Source organism: Vidua chalybeata, chromosome 23 (genome assembly GCF_026979565.1).
Source record: "Vidua chalybeata isolate OUT-0048 chromosome 23, bVidCha1 merged haplotype, whole genome shotgun sequence".
NCBI lineage: Eukaryota > Metazoa > Chordata > Aves > Passeriformes > Viduidae > Vidua > Vidua chalybeata.
This window is the reverse complement of record NC_071552.1, coordinates 5,937,142-5,952,407: the sequence shown is the minus strand read 5'-3', so window position 1 is coordinate 5,952,407 and position 15,266 is coordinate 5,937,142. Positions and strand designations below refer to the sequence as shown.

Here is a 15,266-nt window from a genome sequence, read left to right as displayed (position 1 = left end):
AGGGACACTGCCTGTTCCCCTCTCCTTCCCTGGCCATGGAGGAGCTCCATGGAGCACATGGATCTGTGTGGGCTGGTGAACACAGCCACTGCAGTGAGGCCAAGACAGATATGCCCAACACCTGGCTGTCCTGCTCTGTCCCTGGCTGTCCTGCTGTGTCCCTGGCTGTCCTGCCATGTCCCTGGTTGTCCTGCTCTGTCCCTGGTTGTCCTGCCATGTCCCTGGTTGTTCTGCCCTGTCCCTGGCTGTCCTGCCCTGTCCCTGGCTGTCCTGCCATGTCCCTGGCTGTCCTGCCATGTCCCTGGCTGTCCTGCTCTGTCCCTGGTTGTCCTGCCATGTCCCTGGTTGTTCTGCCCTGTCCCTGGCTGTCCTGCCATGTCCCTGGCTGTCCTGCCATGTCCCTGGTTGTCCTGCCATGTCCCTGGTTGTTCTGCCCTGTCCCTGGCTGTCCTGCCATGTCCCTGGCTGTCCTGCTCTGTCCCTGGCTGTCCTGCCATGTCCCTGGTTGTTCTGCCCTGTCCCTGGCTGTCCTGCCCTGTCCCTGGCTGTCCTGCCATGTCCCTGGCTGTCCTGCTCTGTCCCTGGCTGTCCTGCCATGTCCCTGGTTGTTCTGCTCTGTCCCTGGCTGTCCTGCTGTGTCCCTGGTTCTCCTGCCATGTCCCTGGTTGTCCTGCCGTGTCCCTGGCTGTCCTGCCATGTCCCTGGCTGTCCTGCCATGTCCCTGGCTGTCCTGCTCTGTCCCTGGTTGTCCTGCCATGTCCCTGGCTGTCCTGCTGCATCCCTGGTTGTCCTGCCGTGTCCCTGGTTCTCCTGCCATGTCCCTGGTTGTCCTGCTCTGTCCCTGGTTGTCCTGCCATGTCCCTGGTTGTTCTGCTCTGTCCCTGGTTGTCCTGCCATGTCCCTGGTTGTCCTGCTCTGTCCCTGGTTGTCCTGCCATGTCCCTGGTTGTTCTGCTCTGTCCCTGGCTGTCCTGCCGTGTCCCTGGTTGTCCTGCCATGTCCCTGGTTGTCCTGCTCTGTCCCTGGTTGTCCTGCCATGTCCCTGGTTGTTCTGCTCTGTCCCTGGCTGTCCTGCTGTGTCCCTGGTTCTCCTGCCATGTCCCTGGTTGTCCTGCCGTGTCCCTGGCTGTCCTGCCACCTCCCCAGGATCAGCAAATCTTGTCACTTCAGATCTCCTCCTGGTGGGACAACAGGGATGGTGATGTGTCCAGGTTTCAGGGGCTGACCTGGGGAAACACTAGGAGAGACTGGGGAATGCATGGGCAGGTGCTTGCCTGCTGCTTTGATTTCCCTGGAAGGCTTGTTCCAGCCCTGCCTGCAGCAGCTCACTGCACTGGAACAGAACATTTGAGAACAGAACAGGCTGGAGCAGCAGGTACAGTGGGCTGAAGTGAAGCAGATTCATCCCCTGGGAAGCCCTTGAAGTGCAGGTCAGAGCCACCAGCGGGGAAGTTGGCTGAACGACACAGGAACCTCACAAGGAGGATCTGAGCTCCAGGGCTGCAGCAAGGCCAGGAGCACCGGAGGGACTGAGGTGCCTGGGACAGCAGCTCTTGAGAAATACTCCAAAACTTGTGTGAACTGGGGGAAAATGCTGGAGCTACAGCTGGATTCTGCAAGATTGTGGAAGGAAACACCACCACAAGAGTGGAGCCTTCAGAAGTGGGCTATGGAGGGAGCAGGTGCAACCCAAACTCCCATGGGACTGCTAATTGAATTTGGGATCATGGGCAGCCCCACCAGCCTTTTCCAATGCCTGGGTGTGTTTTTTGCCATCATTCTCTGACTGTGTGGGGTACCTGACCCAGCTTTCAGCAGTGCAAACAGGAGTGGGTTTGGTACTTAATAGTGAAAAAAGCAAATTGTTTCTACATAACCTTTTATTTGGTTTTCTTTTAAATAAAACCCTGTGTGTAAGTTATGACTTTTATAGTAGGAAATACAGGAAAAATACTTTTTCCTGCACATGAGGTGTAGTTAAGCTGTGCAAGTTGCTGACTCAAGGTCTTAGCAAAGCATTTTGGGCAATTTGACCAGTGTAAACACATGCCTGTACACACAAAGCTGTGAAAGCTGTTTGTGTGGGAAGGTTCAAGTACCAACAGCCACCTTACTCTGGGGTGAATTGTTTTTCCTACTGCAGCTCCATCAGATTTCTTAACTTCAGGAAAAGGAAAAAATAATCCAAAGAATGACTGGATTTGAGGTTTGTGAAGATTTTTCTTCACTTGTCAGATGCTCCCCAAATTGGACATGTTTGTGAGAGGTTCAGAAAAAGTGCATCAGCCGTGAAGGGCTGGGGAGGAGAGTGGGGAATACAGACAGATTCAGTTCTGAACTTTAGGGACCAAAGGCTCTGTGTTGCCACTAGAGAAAAAAAGCCTCTTCAAAACACTCCAGTGCTGAGTTACAGCTTGGAGGTGCCTCTTTTCCCTTCATTAGCCAGGGAACACAGGGATATCATTCTCTTTGCTCAGCAGCACAAATCCCTCTTCTTTCTTTCCCCTTCTGCCAGTTGTGTTTCCTGCGAAGAAGCAACTTTTAATTGTCTGGTACCAGGGCAGAGCTTGTTCCTGGGAAGAGCTGCCTCCTGGGTGTTTCTCTGCTCTTCCTCTTGAAGCTTCCAGTGCTGATGCCTTTCAAGGCACCTGGAAAGCTGGATTCCAGTGTACTCCAATATTCAAGGCATGTACCTGTCCGCAGTTGTTTGTCCCAAAAAATGCCCTCCTGGGTTATGGAGACTCCGCTTTTCTACTGGGTTGAAAGAGGCATAGCAAAAATCAGTACATCCAAGCTTTTCTGTCTTTTTCCATTATGGTTTTTAACCCAAAAGAAATGTTTGAGAGAAGTTTTAAGATCCTTCAGACCTTCACCCTTCAAATTCCCAGTAGGGACAACAGCCCTGGCACTCGTTTGAGCTGTTGCTGTTCCCCAATGCATGAAGGTGCCTCTCTAGTGGTGTTTAAGACAAATTTAGGTCTTAACAGAGGTTCTACACAGGACTTCAATTTTGGGGAGTTTTCTTTCACCATGCAAAGTTGAGCTATCCTCTCCAAGATCTTCACCCTGTGAGCAGTAGGAGAGGAGATTGGAGTGATAAATTCTTCAACCAGAACTGGTTCCTGAATGGGGACAGTTTTCCACAAGCCCTGCTGGATGTCCTTCTCTCTTTCCAGGGCTGTGGGCTGTGGGAGAATAGCCAGTTGTGTTTTCCATCTCGGAGCAATGAGCTGGCAAACATCTCTGCTCCATCTGTTTTCTTTCATTGATGGATTCTTTAAAGTCAGATTGTGGTCCCACAGGGACACACTCAACTAATCCTCTGCTTTTAAGATTTTATTTGTGCAATAAATGGATGACAAGGTGGTTTGTGAGTACATAATACAATAAATGGGTTTATAAATGCAACTTTTTTGCAGAGCACTGTAGAATAAAATACAATATCACTCTGGCATTTAACACTGATCTCTGCTTCATTCATATTTCAAACAGTAATGTGCCCATTTTCTCATCTGGGAAGCCTCTTAGGTTTTTTAATACATTTTTATAAATTAACCAGGCACAGATTTAATAATAATATGCATTTGTATGGCTTTTTTCATCTCTGAAGATCTTGGATTGCTCTGCAGACTTAACAGTGTAATATAGAAATTCTGTGCCAAAGGATCCGTTTGCTCTCTGCCAAATTGCAGCAGAAGTTTGGATGGCTCAGGAATGCTCGTGGATGCAAACAACATCGAGGGAGGAAGCTTCAACCCAGCACTGATGGCAGGAGAACCTGGAGGGAAGGGTGCTCCATGGCTGCCCAGGGCAGAGTCCTCTGAAGGAGAGTTTACAGGGATGTTCGGGATGGTTCTGAGCCCGGAAATCAAAATGATGAAAAATAGAGAAAATGCTCCTTCACATATTTCTTTTGGGATGCAGCATCCCTAGACACAGTGAATCCAGGAGCATGAAAAACCTTGGGAGATCAGGCTTTTCTGCCCATATTGCTTCTTTATCAAGGCACCCATGTTCAGCAAGCAACTGTATCCACCAGGAGAGGAAACTCCTAAGCAGGAGGATGAGGATTCTCCATCAAAATCTCTTTGATTTGGTCAGGTAGGATCTTCTCCTTGCTGGCCAACTTAGGAATGTGTCAAGCTTCTTTCCTTGGAGAATTTCTTGCTCTTTGAAGAGCTCCCAGACGAATTCTTTGCTTCTGGGATCCCCAGGTGAGACCCCAGGCTTTTCCAGCCCTCTGCCTTTCCCAGTTTCCACATTTCAGCGTCACTGACAGTAGGATATCTACCGTGGAGGTTGCCCATTCCCCATCCCAGAAAGTAGAGTTAAAGTCATGGATATAACACGCAATCAGAAAAAAATATTTACAGGTAGCAAATTGCCATCACTGTAGAAGGAAAACATGACAAAATGGAAACGTGATATTTATGTTAATACTAAGTTTTAAAAATTTAATTTTAGAGACCAGCTGTTTCTGCTTCTCTTATAAGAGTTTAATTGGTATATAATAGCATAGTTAATTAAATACAAATCAATAGTTTAAACCAGCTAATTGATATTTAATATGTATGGGAAAATATAACTTAGTTGTAATATCATTAGCTCAATATTAAATAAGCAATGGAATTGCAATTATGCCTTTACAACGATTATAAAGTTTATCGTTCTTTAATAAACTTGCAATTAGACAGGTTGAGCTGAAAAATTATTAAACAGGTATTATTGGGCTATTAAATGTTTATTACATTCCTGGTGGGATACAGCTACACAATAGTACATATTATGATTATGTTAATAAACCCTTATTACAGCTTTGCAGCTTTAGCCTTTAGTGCACCGGTGATCAGATATTTCCTTCCTTTCCTGAGTGGTCAGGGAAGGAATTGCCCTGAAATTCAGGAAAGAAATCCCATACAATGAAAGAACCGAGGAGAAAGCAGAAGGAATCGTTTGGCCCAGCACGGAGAGATCTTTCTTCCTGAGCATTTTTCCCCTCTATTTCCCAGGCTGAGGATCCCTTTCTCCAAGACTCCAAGGTCCTGTTTCTTTTAACTGGGTTTTGCTTCGTTGTCAGTGGCAATTTGTGGTTTGAAGTTGCTCCTGCTTTGCCCAGTGAGTGGCTCTTCTGCCAGTTTGGGGGTGAGTTAATGCAGGTACTTCTGAGAGAGTGGAAATCATGGTTCTGCTGGGTGTTTTCCAACCAGGATACCTTGGCTCCCACTTCATCACAGTGCGTGGGATGATCAACTTCAGCTGTAACCACTTTTGCCATGCTGAGAAATTCAATTATCATCACAAGGAAATGGATGGGATTGATTTGGGGGAGATGGGGACACACAAGGGTTAAAACAGTCTGGTTTTGGTGTGTCTCAGCAGCCTCCTTAAAGCCAAGACATTTAAAATGCTGCATATCTGTTTAACTATTTTAGCTTTAGGTAGCCACTAAAAGCCAAAATGGTGAGACATCCCTAGGCAGCAGAGTCATCTTGAAGTATTTTACCTTTTAAAGGCGCTCTCAAGTATTTAAAGGTGCCTTTAGCTATAAAGCTTTTTGCATGTTCTCACAAATTTATGGTATGAATTATTATAATGCAGTGCTTTTGTACAGCTCCTTTCATCATGGGATATCAAAGTGGTTTATAAGTGTTAATTATAGCACCCCTTGGGGAGGCAAACGGGAGACAGGCGCCCACAGCAGCCTGCTGAGCCAGGCTCCAGAGAGGCAAGAACCCACATTTCATTGGGATCCAGCTCAGCCTCAGCCTCCTGCCCTCTCTGAGGACTCAGCTGGGACCTTTTGGACAGCACAGCCATTGCCTGGGGCTGGAGCCCCTGCCCACAACCCCCTTTTGGGAGCTTTTTGCTCACTGCAAGGGGAAGGTGAGAGCTGGACACCTGAGTGGTGGGATTGTCCCAGGACACTGCAGCTCCTGCTGCCCCCAGCACTGCCCTGGCTCAGGGTGCTCTGGGGCCACCATCATCAGAAGGAGCTGGAGCTGCTGGGGTGAGTCCAGAAGAGGCCACGGAGATGCTCAGGGCTGGAGCCAGGCTGGGAGAGCTGGGGGTGCTCACCTGGAGAGGAGAAGGCTCCAGGGAGAGCTCAGAGCCCCTTCCAGGGCCTGAAGGGGCTCCAGGAGAGCTGGAGAGGGACTGGGGACAAGGCCTGGAGGGACAGGACACAGGGAATGGCTTCCACTGCCAGAGGGCAGGGATGGATGGGATATTGGGAAGGAATTGTTCCCTGGGAGGGTGGGCAGGCCCTGGCACAGGGTGCCCAGAGCAGCTGTGGCTGCCCCTGGATCCCTGGATGTGTTCAAAGCCAGGCTGGACGAGGCTTGGAGCACCCTGGGACAGTGAAAGATGTCCCTGCCCAAGGCAGGGTCCTTAAGGTCTATTCCCACTGAAACCATTCCGTGATCTTGGTGATGTTTGTGCTCATGGTGTGTGGCAGAACCCCTCACCCCAGGTCTGTGTCCAGGAAAACCCAGCCAGCATCCACACCCAGGCCCCGTGTGCATGTCTGAGCAAGCAGTGCTGGCTTGCTCAGCTGCACTGTGGGCTCTGCTGCCTTGTCTGACACTAATCTAATTGTGTTGTTTTAATTACTTTGATACCTTGGTGCTCGTTGGAGGCTCAATAGCAATCGATGGGGTTTTGTTTTTCTATCAATAAAGACATAAAGGCTCTCACCTGCTTTGCTGGCTCTGCACAGCCGGCCCCAGGGGCTCTGGGCAGGCTCGGGGCTCTGCCAGGCACACGAAGTGTGTGTCTCACAGGATCCTGCATGGAACCTCCCCCAAGGTCAGCACGGTCTTATCGATCCTTGTTATCAGCCAGGGCTGAGGGAGGCAGCCTGAGCTGGCTGTCCCTGCAGTCAGAGGCATCCAACACCCTGCAGGCCGACACCTTTCTGAGTGTGCTTGCAGTTGTGCACTTTGTGCAGACCATGGTGGAGCACGTTGTCTCTGTCCTGGAGAGCAAGAGAACTGGTTTTCACCATCAGACCTGAACAATGGTTGCTCATTACTCCTTCCTGTTAATTCAAGAAACCACTGAGAGTTCTGGTGGTTGAGTCATCTGCCCTGATCCTTAGACATCTTCACCTGAGTTAGTCACCACCTTTTATGGCCAATGGGAGAGTTACAAGCACCCCAAAGACATTGTGAAAGGCGGAGTCCCATTCTGGGGACACCTTTTCTCTCCGGGCATTCCCTCCAGGACTAGGCGGATTTAGGGGAGCAATTAAATTTCAGCTTACTTTGATTATTTCAAGAGACTTGCTTTTGTCTGAGCATCATCCTCCGTGGATTAACACGTGTGACTTGCTTTGGTTAGATGCTGATTCCCCTGGCAGGAGCCTTAAAACCAGGGGCCTCCTGCAAGGTGGAGCCCTGTATAATGCTAGAGAAAGTGCTTTAACTGGGCTTGTGTGTGGCATCAAAAGAAGTTTGTTTTTTCCTAGGTTTAGGCTCAAATTCTGCCTCATACTGTGCACAAGAGGAGGATGTAACCACTCTGCTGGGATGCCACGGCAGCGAGCACTGTTAGGGAGGGATTCTCTGTGTCTGGGAATACACCCATATGGATCCGGGGATCTTCCCTCATCACATCACACTTCCTTCTTCCTCTGGACACGGTCCAGATCTGCGATTCAACCCCAAGTTTGCCTCATGGCCCTGAAAGCCAAGCATGCCAGGCAGGTCCTGCTCCGCTCTCCAGCCACCACTGCGCTCTCCAGCCTCCCGTTCCGCCGCCTTCCCCTCTTGCGAGGCACAACTTCCCGGCACTCCTTCCTCGGCAGAGGGGGCTCTGCAGAGTCCACAGCCACATTAAGTAAACATCAAAGGGGCTTTGATCAGCGGGGCTCTGCAGAGCACAGAAGCCCCCGAGGAGCTCTGCAGGTCCACAGGCAGCGTTGGGGACATAGTACCTTAATTTTCTGCACTGTGACACAGGAGAATTTGTTTGAAGAATGAGAGCTCTCTGCCTCTCTGAGATGCGCACGGGGAGAGCGCCTGTGCTCGCAGCCTACTTCTGGAAAAACCCACGCTCAGATCTCTCTGTTTGTTACCAAGAGTCAAAAAGCCCCATTAACAAATCAAGGCATCAAAGGCTTGTGCCTCCTCAGACTCTGGCACTCTCCTGCTCACAGGGTCACTTGCTTGCTTCTAAAGAGCAAGATTCCTCAGGCCAGAATTATCTTCCCTACCGAGGCCCATTTCCCATTTCACTTTGCTGCCCACTAAGGGAGAAAGGGATAAAGGAGTACCGTTGTTGGAACACGCTGCTGTGGAAGAAGATGCAGCTCATTGCCTCACTTGGAATAGAGGAGAGCTTAAGGACAGGCACGGAAGGGGATGCTGACCCTCCTGTCTTTGAATACATTCTTGGGGCCAAGCCAAGCTCAGCTCTGTGAGACTGACCAAAGACTTCAGTTAGGTGCCCACCTTCCTGGCGCTTTTCCTGAAGGGTGTCTCCAGCAGGATTTGCTCCCTGCAGCAGCCCCAGATGCCTGCTCTTGTCCCCAGCCCAGTCTAACCCCACGCTCTCTTCTCTTGCAGAACTGGGGCTCCCAGGAAGAGGATGCTGCCTAGTACTGGGGTTCATGTACAAGGAGAAGTACCGCAGGATGACTGAAGGTGAGCAGTTCCCTCACCTTCTCTTCTTCTTCCTCTTTAGCAATCTCATTGTGAGGGGCTTCACCTCTGAGGGTGTGCTGGGCTTTTGTTCCCACCCAGGAGAAAATCCTGCTTCCCCTTTGATCTCTGGAACATCTCAGAGGGCATGCATGTGGGGAGACCCCTCTGTGAACCTGCAAGAGAAGAGCAGGAGCTTTGTAGCTCCATACATCCAAAACCTACTGTCTTTTCCTACAGAAAGGATTTGTCACACAGGAAGCTCTTGCAGCTATTGCTGCATCTACTCTTCTTATTCTACTTGGATGGCAGTGGTCACCATGCCACTTCCAGAATCCCAGTTTCCAGTGCCTCTGAACCTCGCAGAGTCACCGTTACATTGCTCTTCAAACTTCTGCTAAAATCTCCCTATTTTATATTCCAGTCATTCCCCAAGTACTTTATGAGCATTGATTAATCCATAGAAATATCATAAATAATTATGAAGCATAATAACTAAACAAAAACTATTTATGCTCAGAAGAAATGCCATCCTTGCTTCTGGTAGCTTCCTTTCCTGGAGCCAGCCCTGGTGCAGCCCCCTCTGATTAATGTTGGATGAGAGAAGGAAGCCCAGAGCCCTGTGAGATGGGAGGGTCTCCAGGATGTGTCACAGGGAGTTTGGCTTCTGTGAGGTCACTCTGGGAATTGGAAACTTGACCCAAGCATGGATTTAACTCTTTTTAGGGATTCTGACTGGAAATAATTCAGGCAAAGGGTGTGATCTCTTGCCCTGCTGCGCTTCCTTTTCTGGAAACATCCAAGGTCAGGCTGGATGGGGCTCTGAGAAACTTGGTCTAGAGGAAGGTGTCCCTACTCACTGCTCAGGTTAGGTGACCCTGAAAAGTCCCTTCTAACCCAAACTATTGCATGATTCTTTTTCCCTGCATGGGATGGAGTTTTGCCAGCAGTTAGCCATGGGGGTGTCTGCTCCTGCAGGAAGCCTTTTTCCATGACAGTAAAAGGTGAGTTTGTTTCCACGGAGTAAAACTCTCATAGAGGCGAGTTTGTGGTTCAAATATCAGTTAGAAGATCAAAGGTTCCTTCACGTTCCCAGGAGCCCTGATACTGAGCTGATAACATGGGGAAAGTACTACACAAGGCTTCACCTCATGCTTGTTAATTAGCGCACACTCTTTAAACATTGATTAGCGGATGTTTTTAAATGGGAAGGGGCTGCCCCATGGGACACGAGTGCTGTGAGAAGGTGCAGCCTCCCTCTAGGTACCTTCCTGTCCCTCCAGCCTCTTGGACAGGCAGTCTGTGGCTGTGCCCAGCCCCTGGCGATGCTCACAGGGTGTTGGAGAGCAGGACCCTGGACATCCTGCCAGTCCTTTGGGATTGCTCTGGTCCCCTGACGGATTCAGAGCCTGCGTCAGCCTACGAAGTGAGCCCCCTTTTCAGGCTGAGCATGGCTTTGTGTGGAGAGAACAAAGAAACATGAAAGGCCAAAAGTAAAGCTTTTGTGAGGGAAAGGGAACAAAGTGTTCCTGCCTGACATGCAGCCAGTTTCTGGCCCCTGCAGGCTGCGGGGCCATTATGTTTAAAGGTACAATCTGCCAAAAACAAAAGTCAGGGGGATTTCCATGGCTACAAAGACCACCTAGGACTTGTGTTTTCATTAGGAGCAGTTACAGATGACAATTGCAGACATCCAGCTTCCCAGAGTTTTGGTGGATTGCAGTACAGATCCACACTGTATGGTGTGTGAGCTGGGGTGGGGTCAGTGTCTGGTCATCTACAGGAATTTCCTGCCCAAGGTGCCTGAGCCAGACTTTTGGGCCAGTTCCCTTGCCAGGGTGAGGAGAGAGAGCAACTCCCCTTTATATTTGTGCCAAGTGAGAGCTTTTCCTCCCTTTAAAAAGAGGCTGAAGAACAGCCCTATTAATAATTACAAGGGAGCTGAGGGAACTGAAAGCACCGGAAGGCAGTGGGGCAGTGGGATAATATGAGGCATGGGGTCTCCATCCCAGAGGAAACAGGTAATTGCAGGGACCATTAGAACCTTCCTGTCATTTACTGGACACATCTACAATGGCTTGGAGGGAGATAAGCACAAGAGGAGTTGGAAGCCTTGACAGTGTGGAAGAATAATTTTCTGACAGGAAATCATTTCTCTGGTTGGATTTCAGGAAGAGATTCTTCCCCCAGAGGGTGCTGGCACTGCCCAGGCTCCCCAGGGAATGGGCACAGCCCCGAGGCTGCCAGAGCTCCAGGAGTGTTTGGACAGCGCTGCCAGGGATGCCCAGGGTGGGGTTGTTGGGGGGTCTGGGCAGGGCCAGGAGTGGGAGTGGATGATCCTGGTGGGTCCCACCAGTTCAGGATGTTCTGTGATTCTGTGAACGAGGTGTTTTTGGCTGTCCTCACAGAGAAGATCCAGTCTGGATGCTCACAGATCAGTTTGGCAACCTCTCCCAGCGGGTTGAAATAGATCTGGGTTAGAGGTGCCCAGCGAGGGCCTTTGGTGGCATTGTGCTCTTTGTTGACCAGCTGGCAAGGGATGATGTCCATTAGCACAGCTGGCTGCAGATGTGGCTCTTCCAGCTAAGCTGGGCTCTAGGATGAGGAGCCAAGATCGGTGTCCATGGATGTGCCTCTACCCACGTCAGTTCCATCAGCTCCTCATCTCAATCTCCGTGCAGTGATCACACAGGCCCAGGTGCAATGTTGGAGCCTCTCCCAGCTGTCAGGCAGCACGTGATGGGCACAGCAAACGCAGGTTGGGCACTGTCCTTGCACTGCTGTGCTGTATCAGGTGCAACCACTTCTCACTTGTAAAGCCCTCAGCAGGAAAAGTCTGGATTTGGGGGTGGAATTTGTCTGGGGAGCAGCAAGGCACAGCTCCAGCATGGTTGCTCTGCGCTTACGTGATTGATGATGGGCTCGTCTCGTGCTGGGCCCGTGCTCTGGTGTGCACTGGGAGCTGTGGGGTGAAATGGAGCTGGTGACAGTTGTAGGGAGAGGGAGAGGGAGCTGGAGAGGGAGAGGGAGAGGGAGAGGGAGAGGGAGAGGGAGAGGGAGAGGGAGAGCTGTCTGCAATGACGGCCGCGCAATAAAGACGCTTTGGAGTTAATCCTCCGCCATCTGTCTTCATTCTGCTAATAACCCACTCAATCAGCTGCTGCCAACTGTTTGTTAACATTCAGAAACAGATACATAATCAGGAGGAGCGTGCTGTTAGCTCAGGAGGGGCTGGATTGCTCCTGGGGAATGGCTCTCCCATGGCCACGAGGGTGGAGCAGCGGAAGCCACGGCGGGTGGCCTGGACGTCCCAAGGCACCTGCAGTGCAAGGGGAGCGCTGCTGGGGCTGGAGGTGGTGCTGTGAGATGAGCTACCCTGCTTCTCCCAGGGTTTGTGCCACCCTGATTCAAGGTGATTTTGGAGTAGAAAGATATTTTCTAAGAGGCGGGTCACCTTAGTCACCCAAGAAAAAGGATTTTGAGCTACTCTGAAAATTTGGGCTGGTTCTTCTATTCCCACTCCTCCTTTCTCATGCAGTTGTCTCCCCAGGGGCAGGCAAGGGGTGTGCTGGAATATCTCTCTCTGTTCACCCATCATGCTTGCTCCCTCCCTGTCCATGCCTGCAGGTCCCAAGCCGGGCTTGCTCCACTCTCCTCTGCAGTGGTCCAAGGCAGGAATTCAGATGCTGCTCCTGCGATTTTACTTCTTGTCTCCTGCCTTTGACTATTTGCCAGATCTAACTCGAGTCATTAGCAAGCGTCACTGCAGCAATTATGGCACTTTTTGGCTGCCATTCATAGAGCTACTAACGGGAACGATTAAGCACTGAGAGGTGTCAGCCTTCACCTCCACCACCTGTTCCCACCAGCCGCCAGCTGCTGGCAGGTGCCTACAACAGTGTCCCCCCACGCAGGGCAGCGGGGCAGGGCAGCTGCCTGCCCTCCTCTGACCTCCCCTTCCAGTCGCTTCGCTGGCTCTCGTGTCCTCACATGTGGAGGGCAGGTGGCATCTCCGTGGGATGGGCACAGCTCTTGGAGTATGAGGGGTGGGCTCCATCCCTGTGCCCAGCACAGAGTGGGGAAAGGGACAGAAGGATTTGGTGCAGCACCTTCCTGCTGGAGCAGTGAGTGGTTAATGATCTGTGCTGAGGGAAGGACAAACCCTCCTCTTCAGAGGGATGCAAACACTGCCTGCTGTGCCAGGAGGAGGTTGTGCCGCAGTTATCTCCGGCAGCAGCCGCTCTCCGTTTGTGTCCGGGCTGGATTGTGCATTCAAGGTGTCTCCATCCACTACACAAAGCACAGCAGAAGCAGCAGCCTGTGCTGCAGAGCTGCAGATCCACATAGCAACGAGTGCTCTGCCTTCTCTGTGAGAGGGAGAGCTTGGCAGGTCACCTCTGCTGGGTCAAGGCTGCAGAAATCAGCTCAGGGAAGGGCTGCCCAGATCCAGGGCGCACGACTTTTCTTTAAAAGCCATGTGGGGCTGTTGGGCAGCATAAGACAAATCTTCAGTTTTTGGAGGGTGAAGAGTGAGGCCTTGAGAGTTTTGCAGTCTGAGCTGCAATCTCACCTTGACTTTTCTGTTCTGAAGGTTTGGGATCTTATTTGAAGACACTAATGGAAGGGACTAATGGAAAGCTCTGTTCTTTTCTCATAGAATCCCAAAATGTTAAGGGTTAGAAGGGACCTCAAAAATCACCTTGTTCCAACATTCCCCTGCCATGTTCAGGGAGACTTCCCACTAGACTTGGATGCTCAAGGACTTGTCCAACCTGGCCTTGGACACTTCCAGGGATGGGGCATCCACAACCTCCCTGGGAAAGCTGTGCCAATATCCCTCCACCCTCACAGTAAAGAATTTCTTTGTGAGATCTGATCTAAATTTCCATTTGTACCCATTCCCCCTTGTCCTGTCACTACAGGTCCTGACAGAGTCCCTCTCCAGCTTCCCTGTGGCTCCTTCAGATACTGGAAGGTGCTGTAAGGTCTCCACACAACCCAATCTTCTCCAGGAAGGTGCTCCCATCCTCTTGTCAAGTTCATGGCCTCCTCTGGACTTGCTCCAACATCAAGTTGTTGGGGGAAGGGGGAGGTCCTGCAAGGATGGGATTCATCCACCATACCTCAGCTATGGGACAGGGGTGAGTTGGCCCAGGGAGACAGGGACAGTGGTGGCCTAAATGGAAGGAGAGCCACCAGCCTGCTCTGTTTGGGATCATTCCTGCGTCCATGCAGCCCTCACAGACTGCAGCTTCTAGGGATCATGGAACCATGGAGCCGTACAGTGGTTTGGGTTGGAAGGATCCTTCAGGATCACCTAATTCCAGCCTCTGGAAGGTTGATTCTGACCAGCCCCTGCCTGCCTGCAGAGCTGGGCAGCTGCTCGTGCTCCTTCCCAGCTCTGGATTTGCATTGTGACCTGCGAGCAGCTCTGCGTGGGGGGGTTTGTCCTGAGCTTCAGGGTGTCTCCAGCAAGGTTTTGGTGCTGCCAAACATGGGGAAAGAATTGTGTGTGCATATGAAAGCTGGGTTTATGGCTTGTAATTATCTCATACCCATCCTTAGAACAATTATAGCTCCTCCATTATTAATAACTGGAATTCCAGTCCTTGTCATGGATCACAAAATGGAGAGGAAGCTCAGCCCAGGGTTTGCATAATGTACCTTGGCCTAAATTGAATAATTGGTAAAATGGTGAAAATCATTCATTTCCCCCCATTCTTTGGTGCTGGAATTAGTGAGATATTAGTGCAATTAGCCAGTGCTTCCATTTGAGGCTGCAATCATTTGGTTTCTAATTTAGAATAAATGTAAAAGCCCACTTATGCTTCCAAACATATTATTTGTCCTGTTTAAAAGTATCTAATGGGGTGGCTGTCATCTAAGCAAGATACATTTGACCCATTTCAATTTGTTTCCCTTTTAATCTGCTATCTGTTTTCCTGGATCTCTTTTAAATAAAAACATAAAGAAGAAGTGGTCAAGAGAGACCAAAGAGGGAGAGAATAGAGGCGTTATAGATCCAGAGTTTATCATAAGCCAAAGTAACTTGAAATCAAGGCTGTAAAACTGCAGAAAGCAATAAAAAGAAAACACTATTTGGAATCGTTTAAAGGGCCGAGTGCCACATCAATGAAAGGTTGCTCTATTTGACTGCTTCTTAATAGCTTCTCTGAGGCAATCTGCAGCTCCTGCAGCAGAAGGGCTGCAGCTCCTTCTGCAGCAGCGCTGCTGTGGGGCAGAGCTGGGGTCCCTGGGGAGCTCGGCAGCAGTGCTGAGGTGGGGAAACACAACACCAAGGAGGACAAAGAGGAAAGGAGATGGACCTAAACACCAAACTGGGTTTTAAAGCACATCAGAAATATTGAAATCCTGGATAGTGTGGTGGGCACAGAGCGTGGATGCATTGCTGCTTGTAGGGCTGTGGGCAGATGTGTGCCCAGTTCAGTCACAGAATCACAGAATCATGGAATGGTTTATCTTGTATGGGACCTTACTGCTCATCTAATTCCACCCCTGCTGTGGGCAGGGACACCTTCCTCTAGACCAGGTTGCCCCAAACTCCATGCAGCCTGGCCTTGGACACTTCCAGGGATCCAGGGGCAGCCACAGCTGCTCTGGGCACCCT

The 15,266-nt window shown here is 50.4% G+C and overlaps 1 protein-coding gene across 4 annotated transcripts in view; it reads left to right on the top strand.

Annotated features, from left to right (window-relative positions):
- Positions 1–15,266, top strand: part of KIRREL3 (kirre like nephrin family adhesion molecule 3) — a 371,179-nt gene that overhangs the window by 229,174 nt on the left and 126,739 nt on the right. For 3 of the 4 annotated variants that reach the window (XM_053963258.1, XM_053963257.1, XM_053963260.1), the window contains exon 2: positions 8,564–8,641. The exons of the other annotated variant lie outside the window; for it this stretch is intronic. In XM_053963258.1, coding sequence (XP_053819233.1) covers positions 8,564–8,641 — 78 coding nt within the window. The remainder of the gene's footprint in view (positions 1–8,563; positions 8,642–15,266) is intronic. 4 annotated transcript variants of the gene reach the window in all.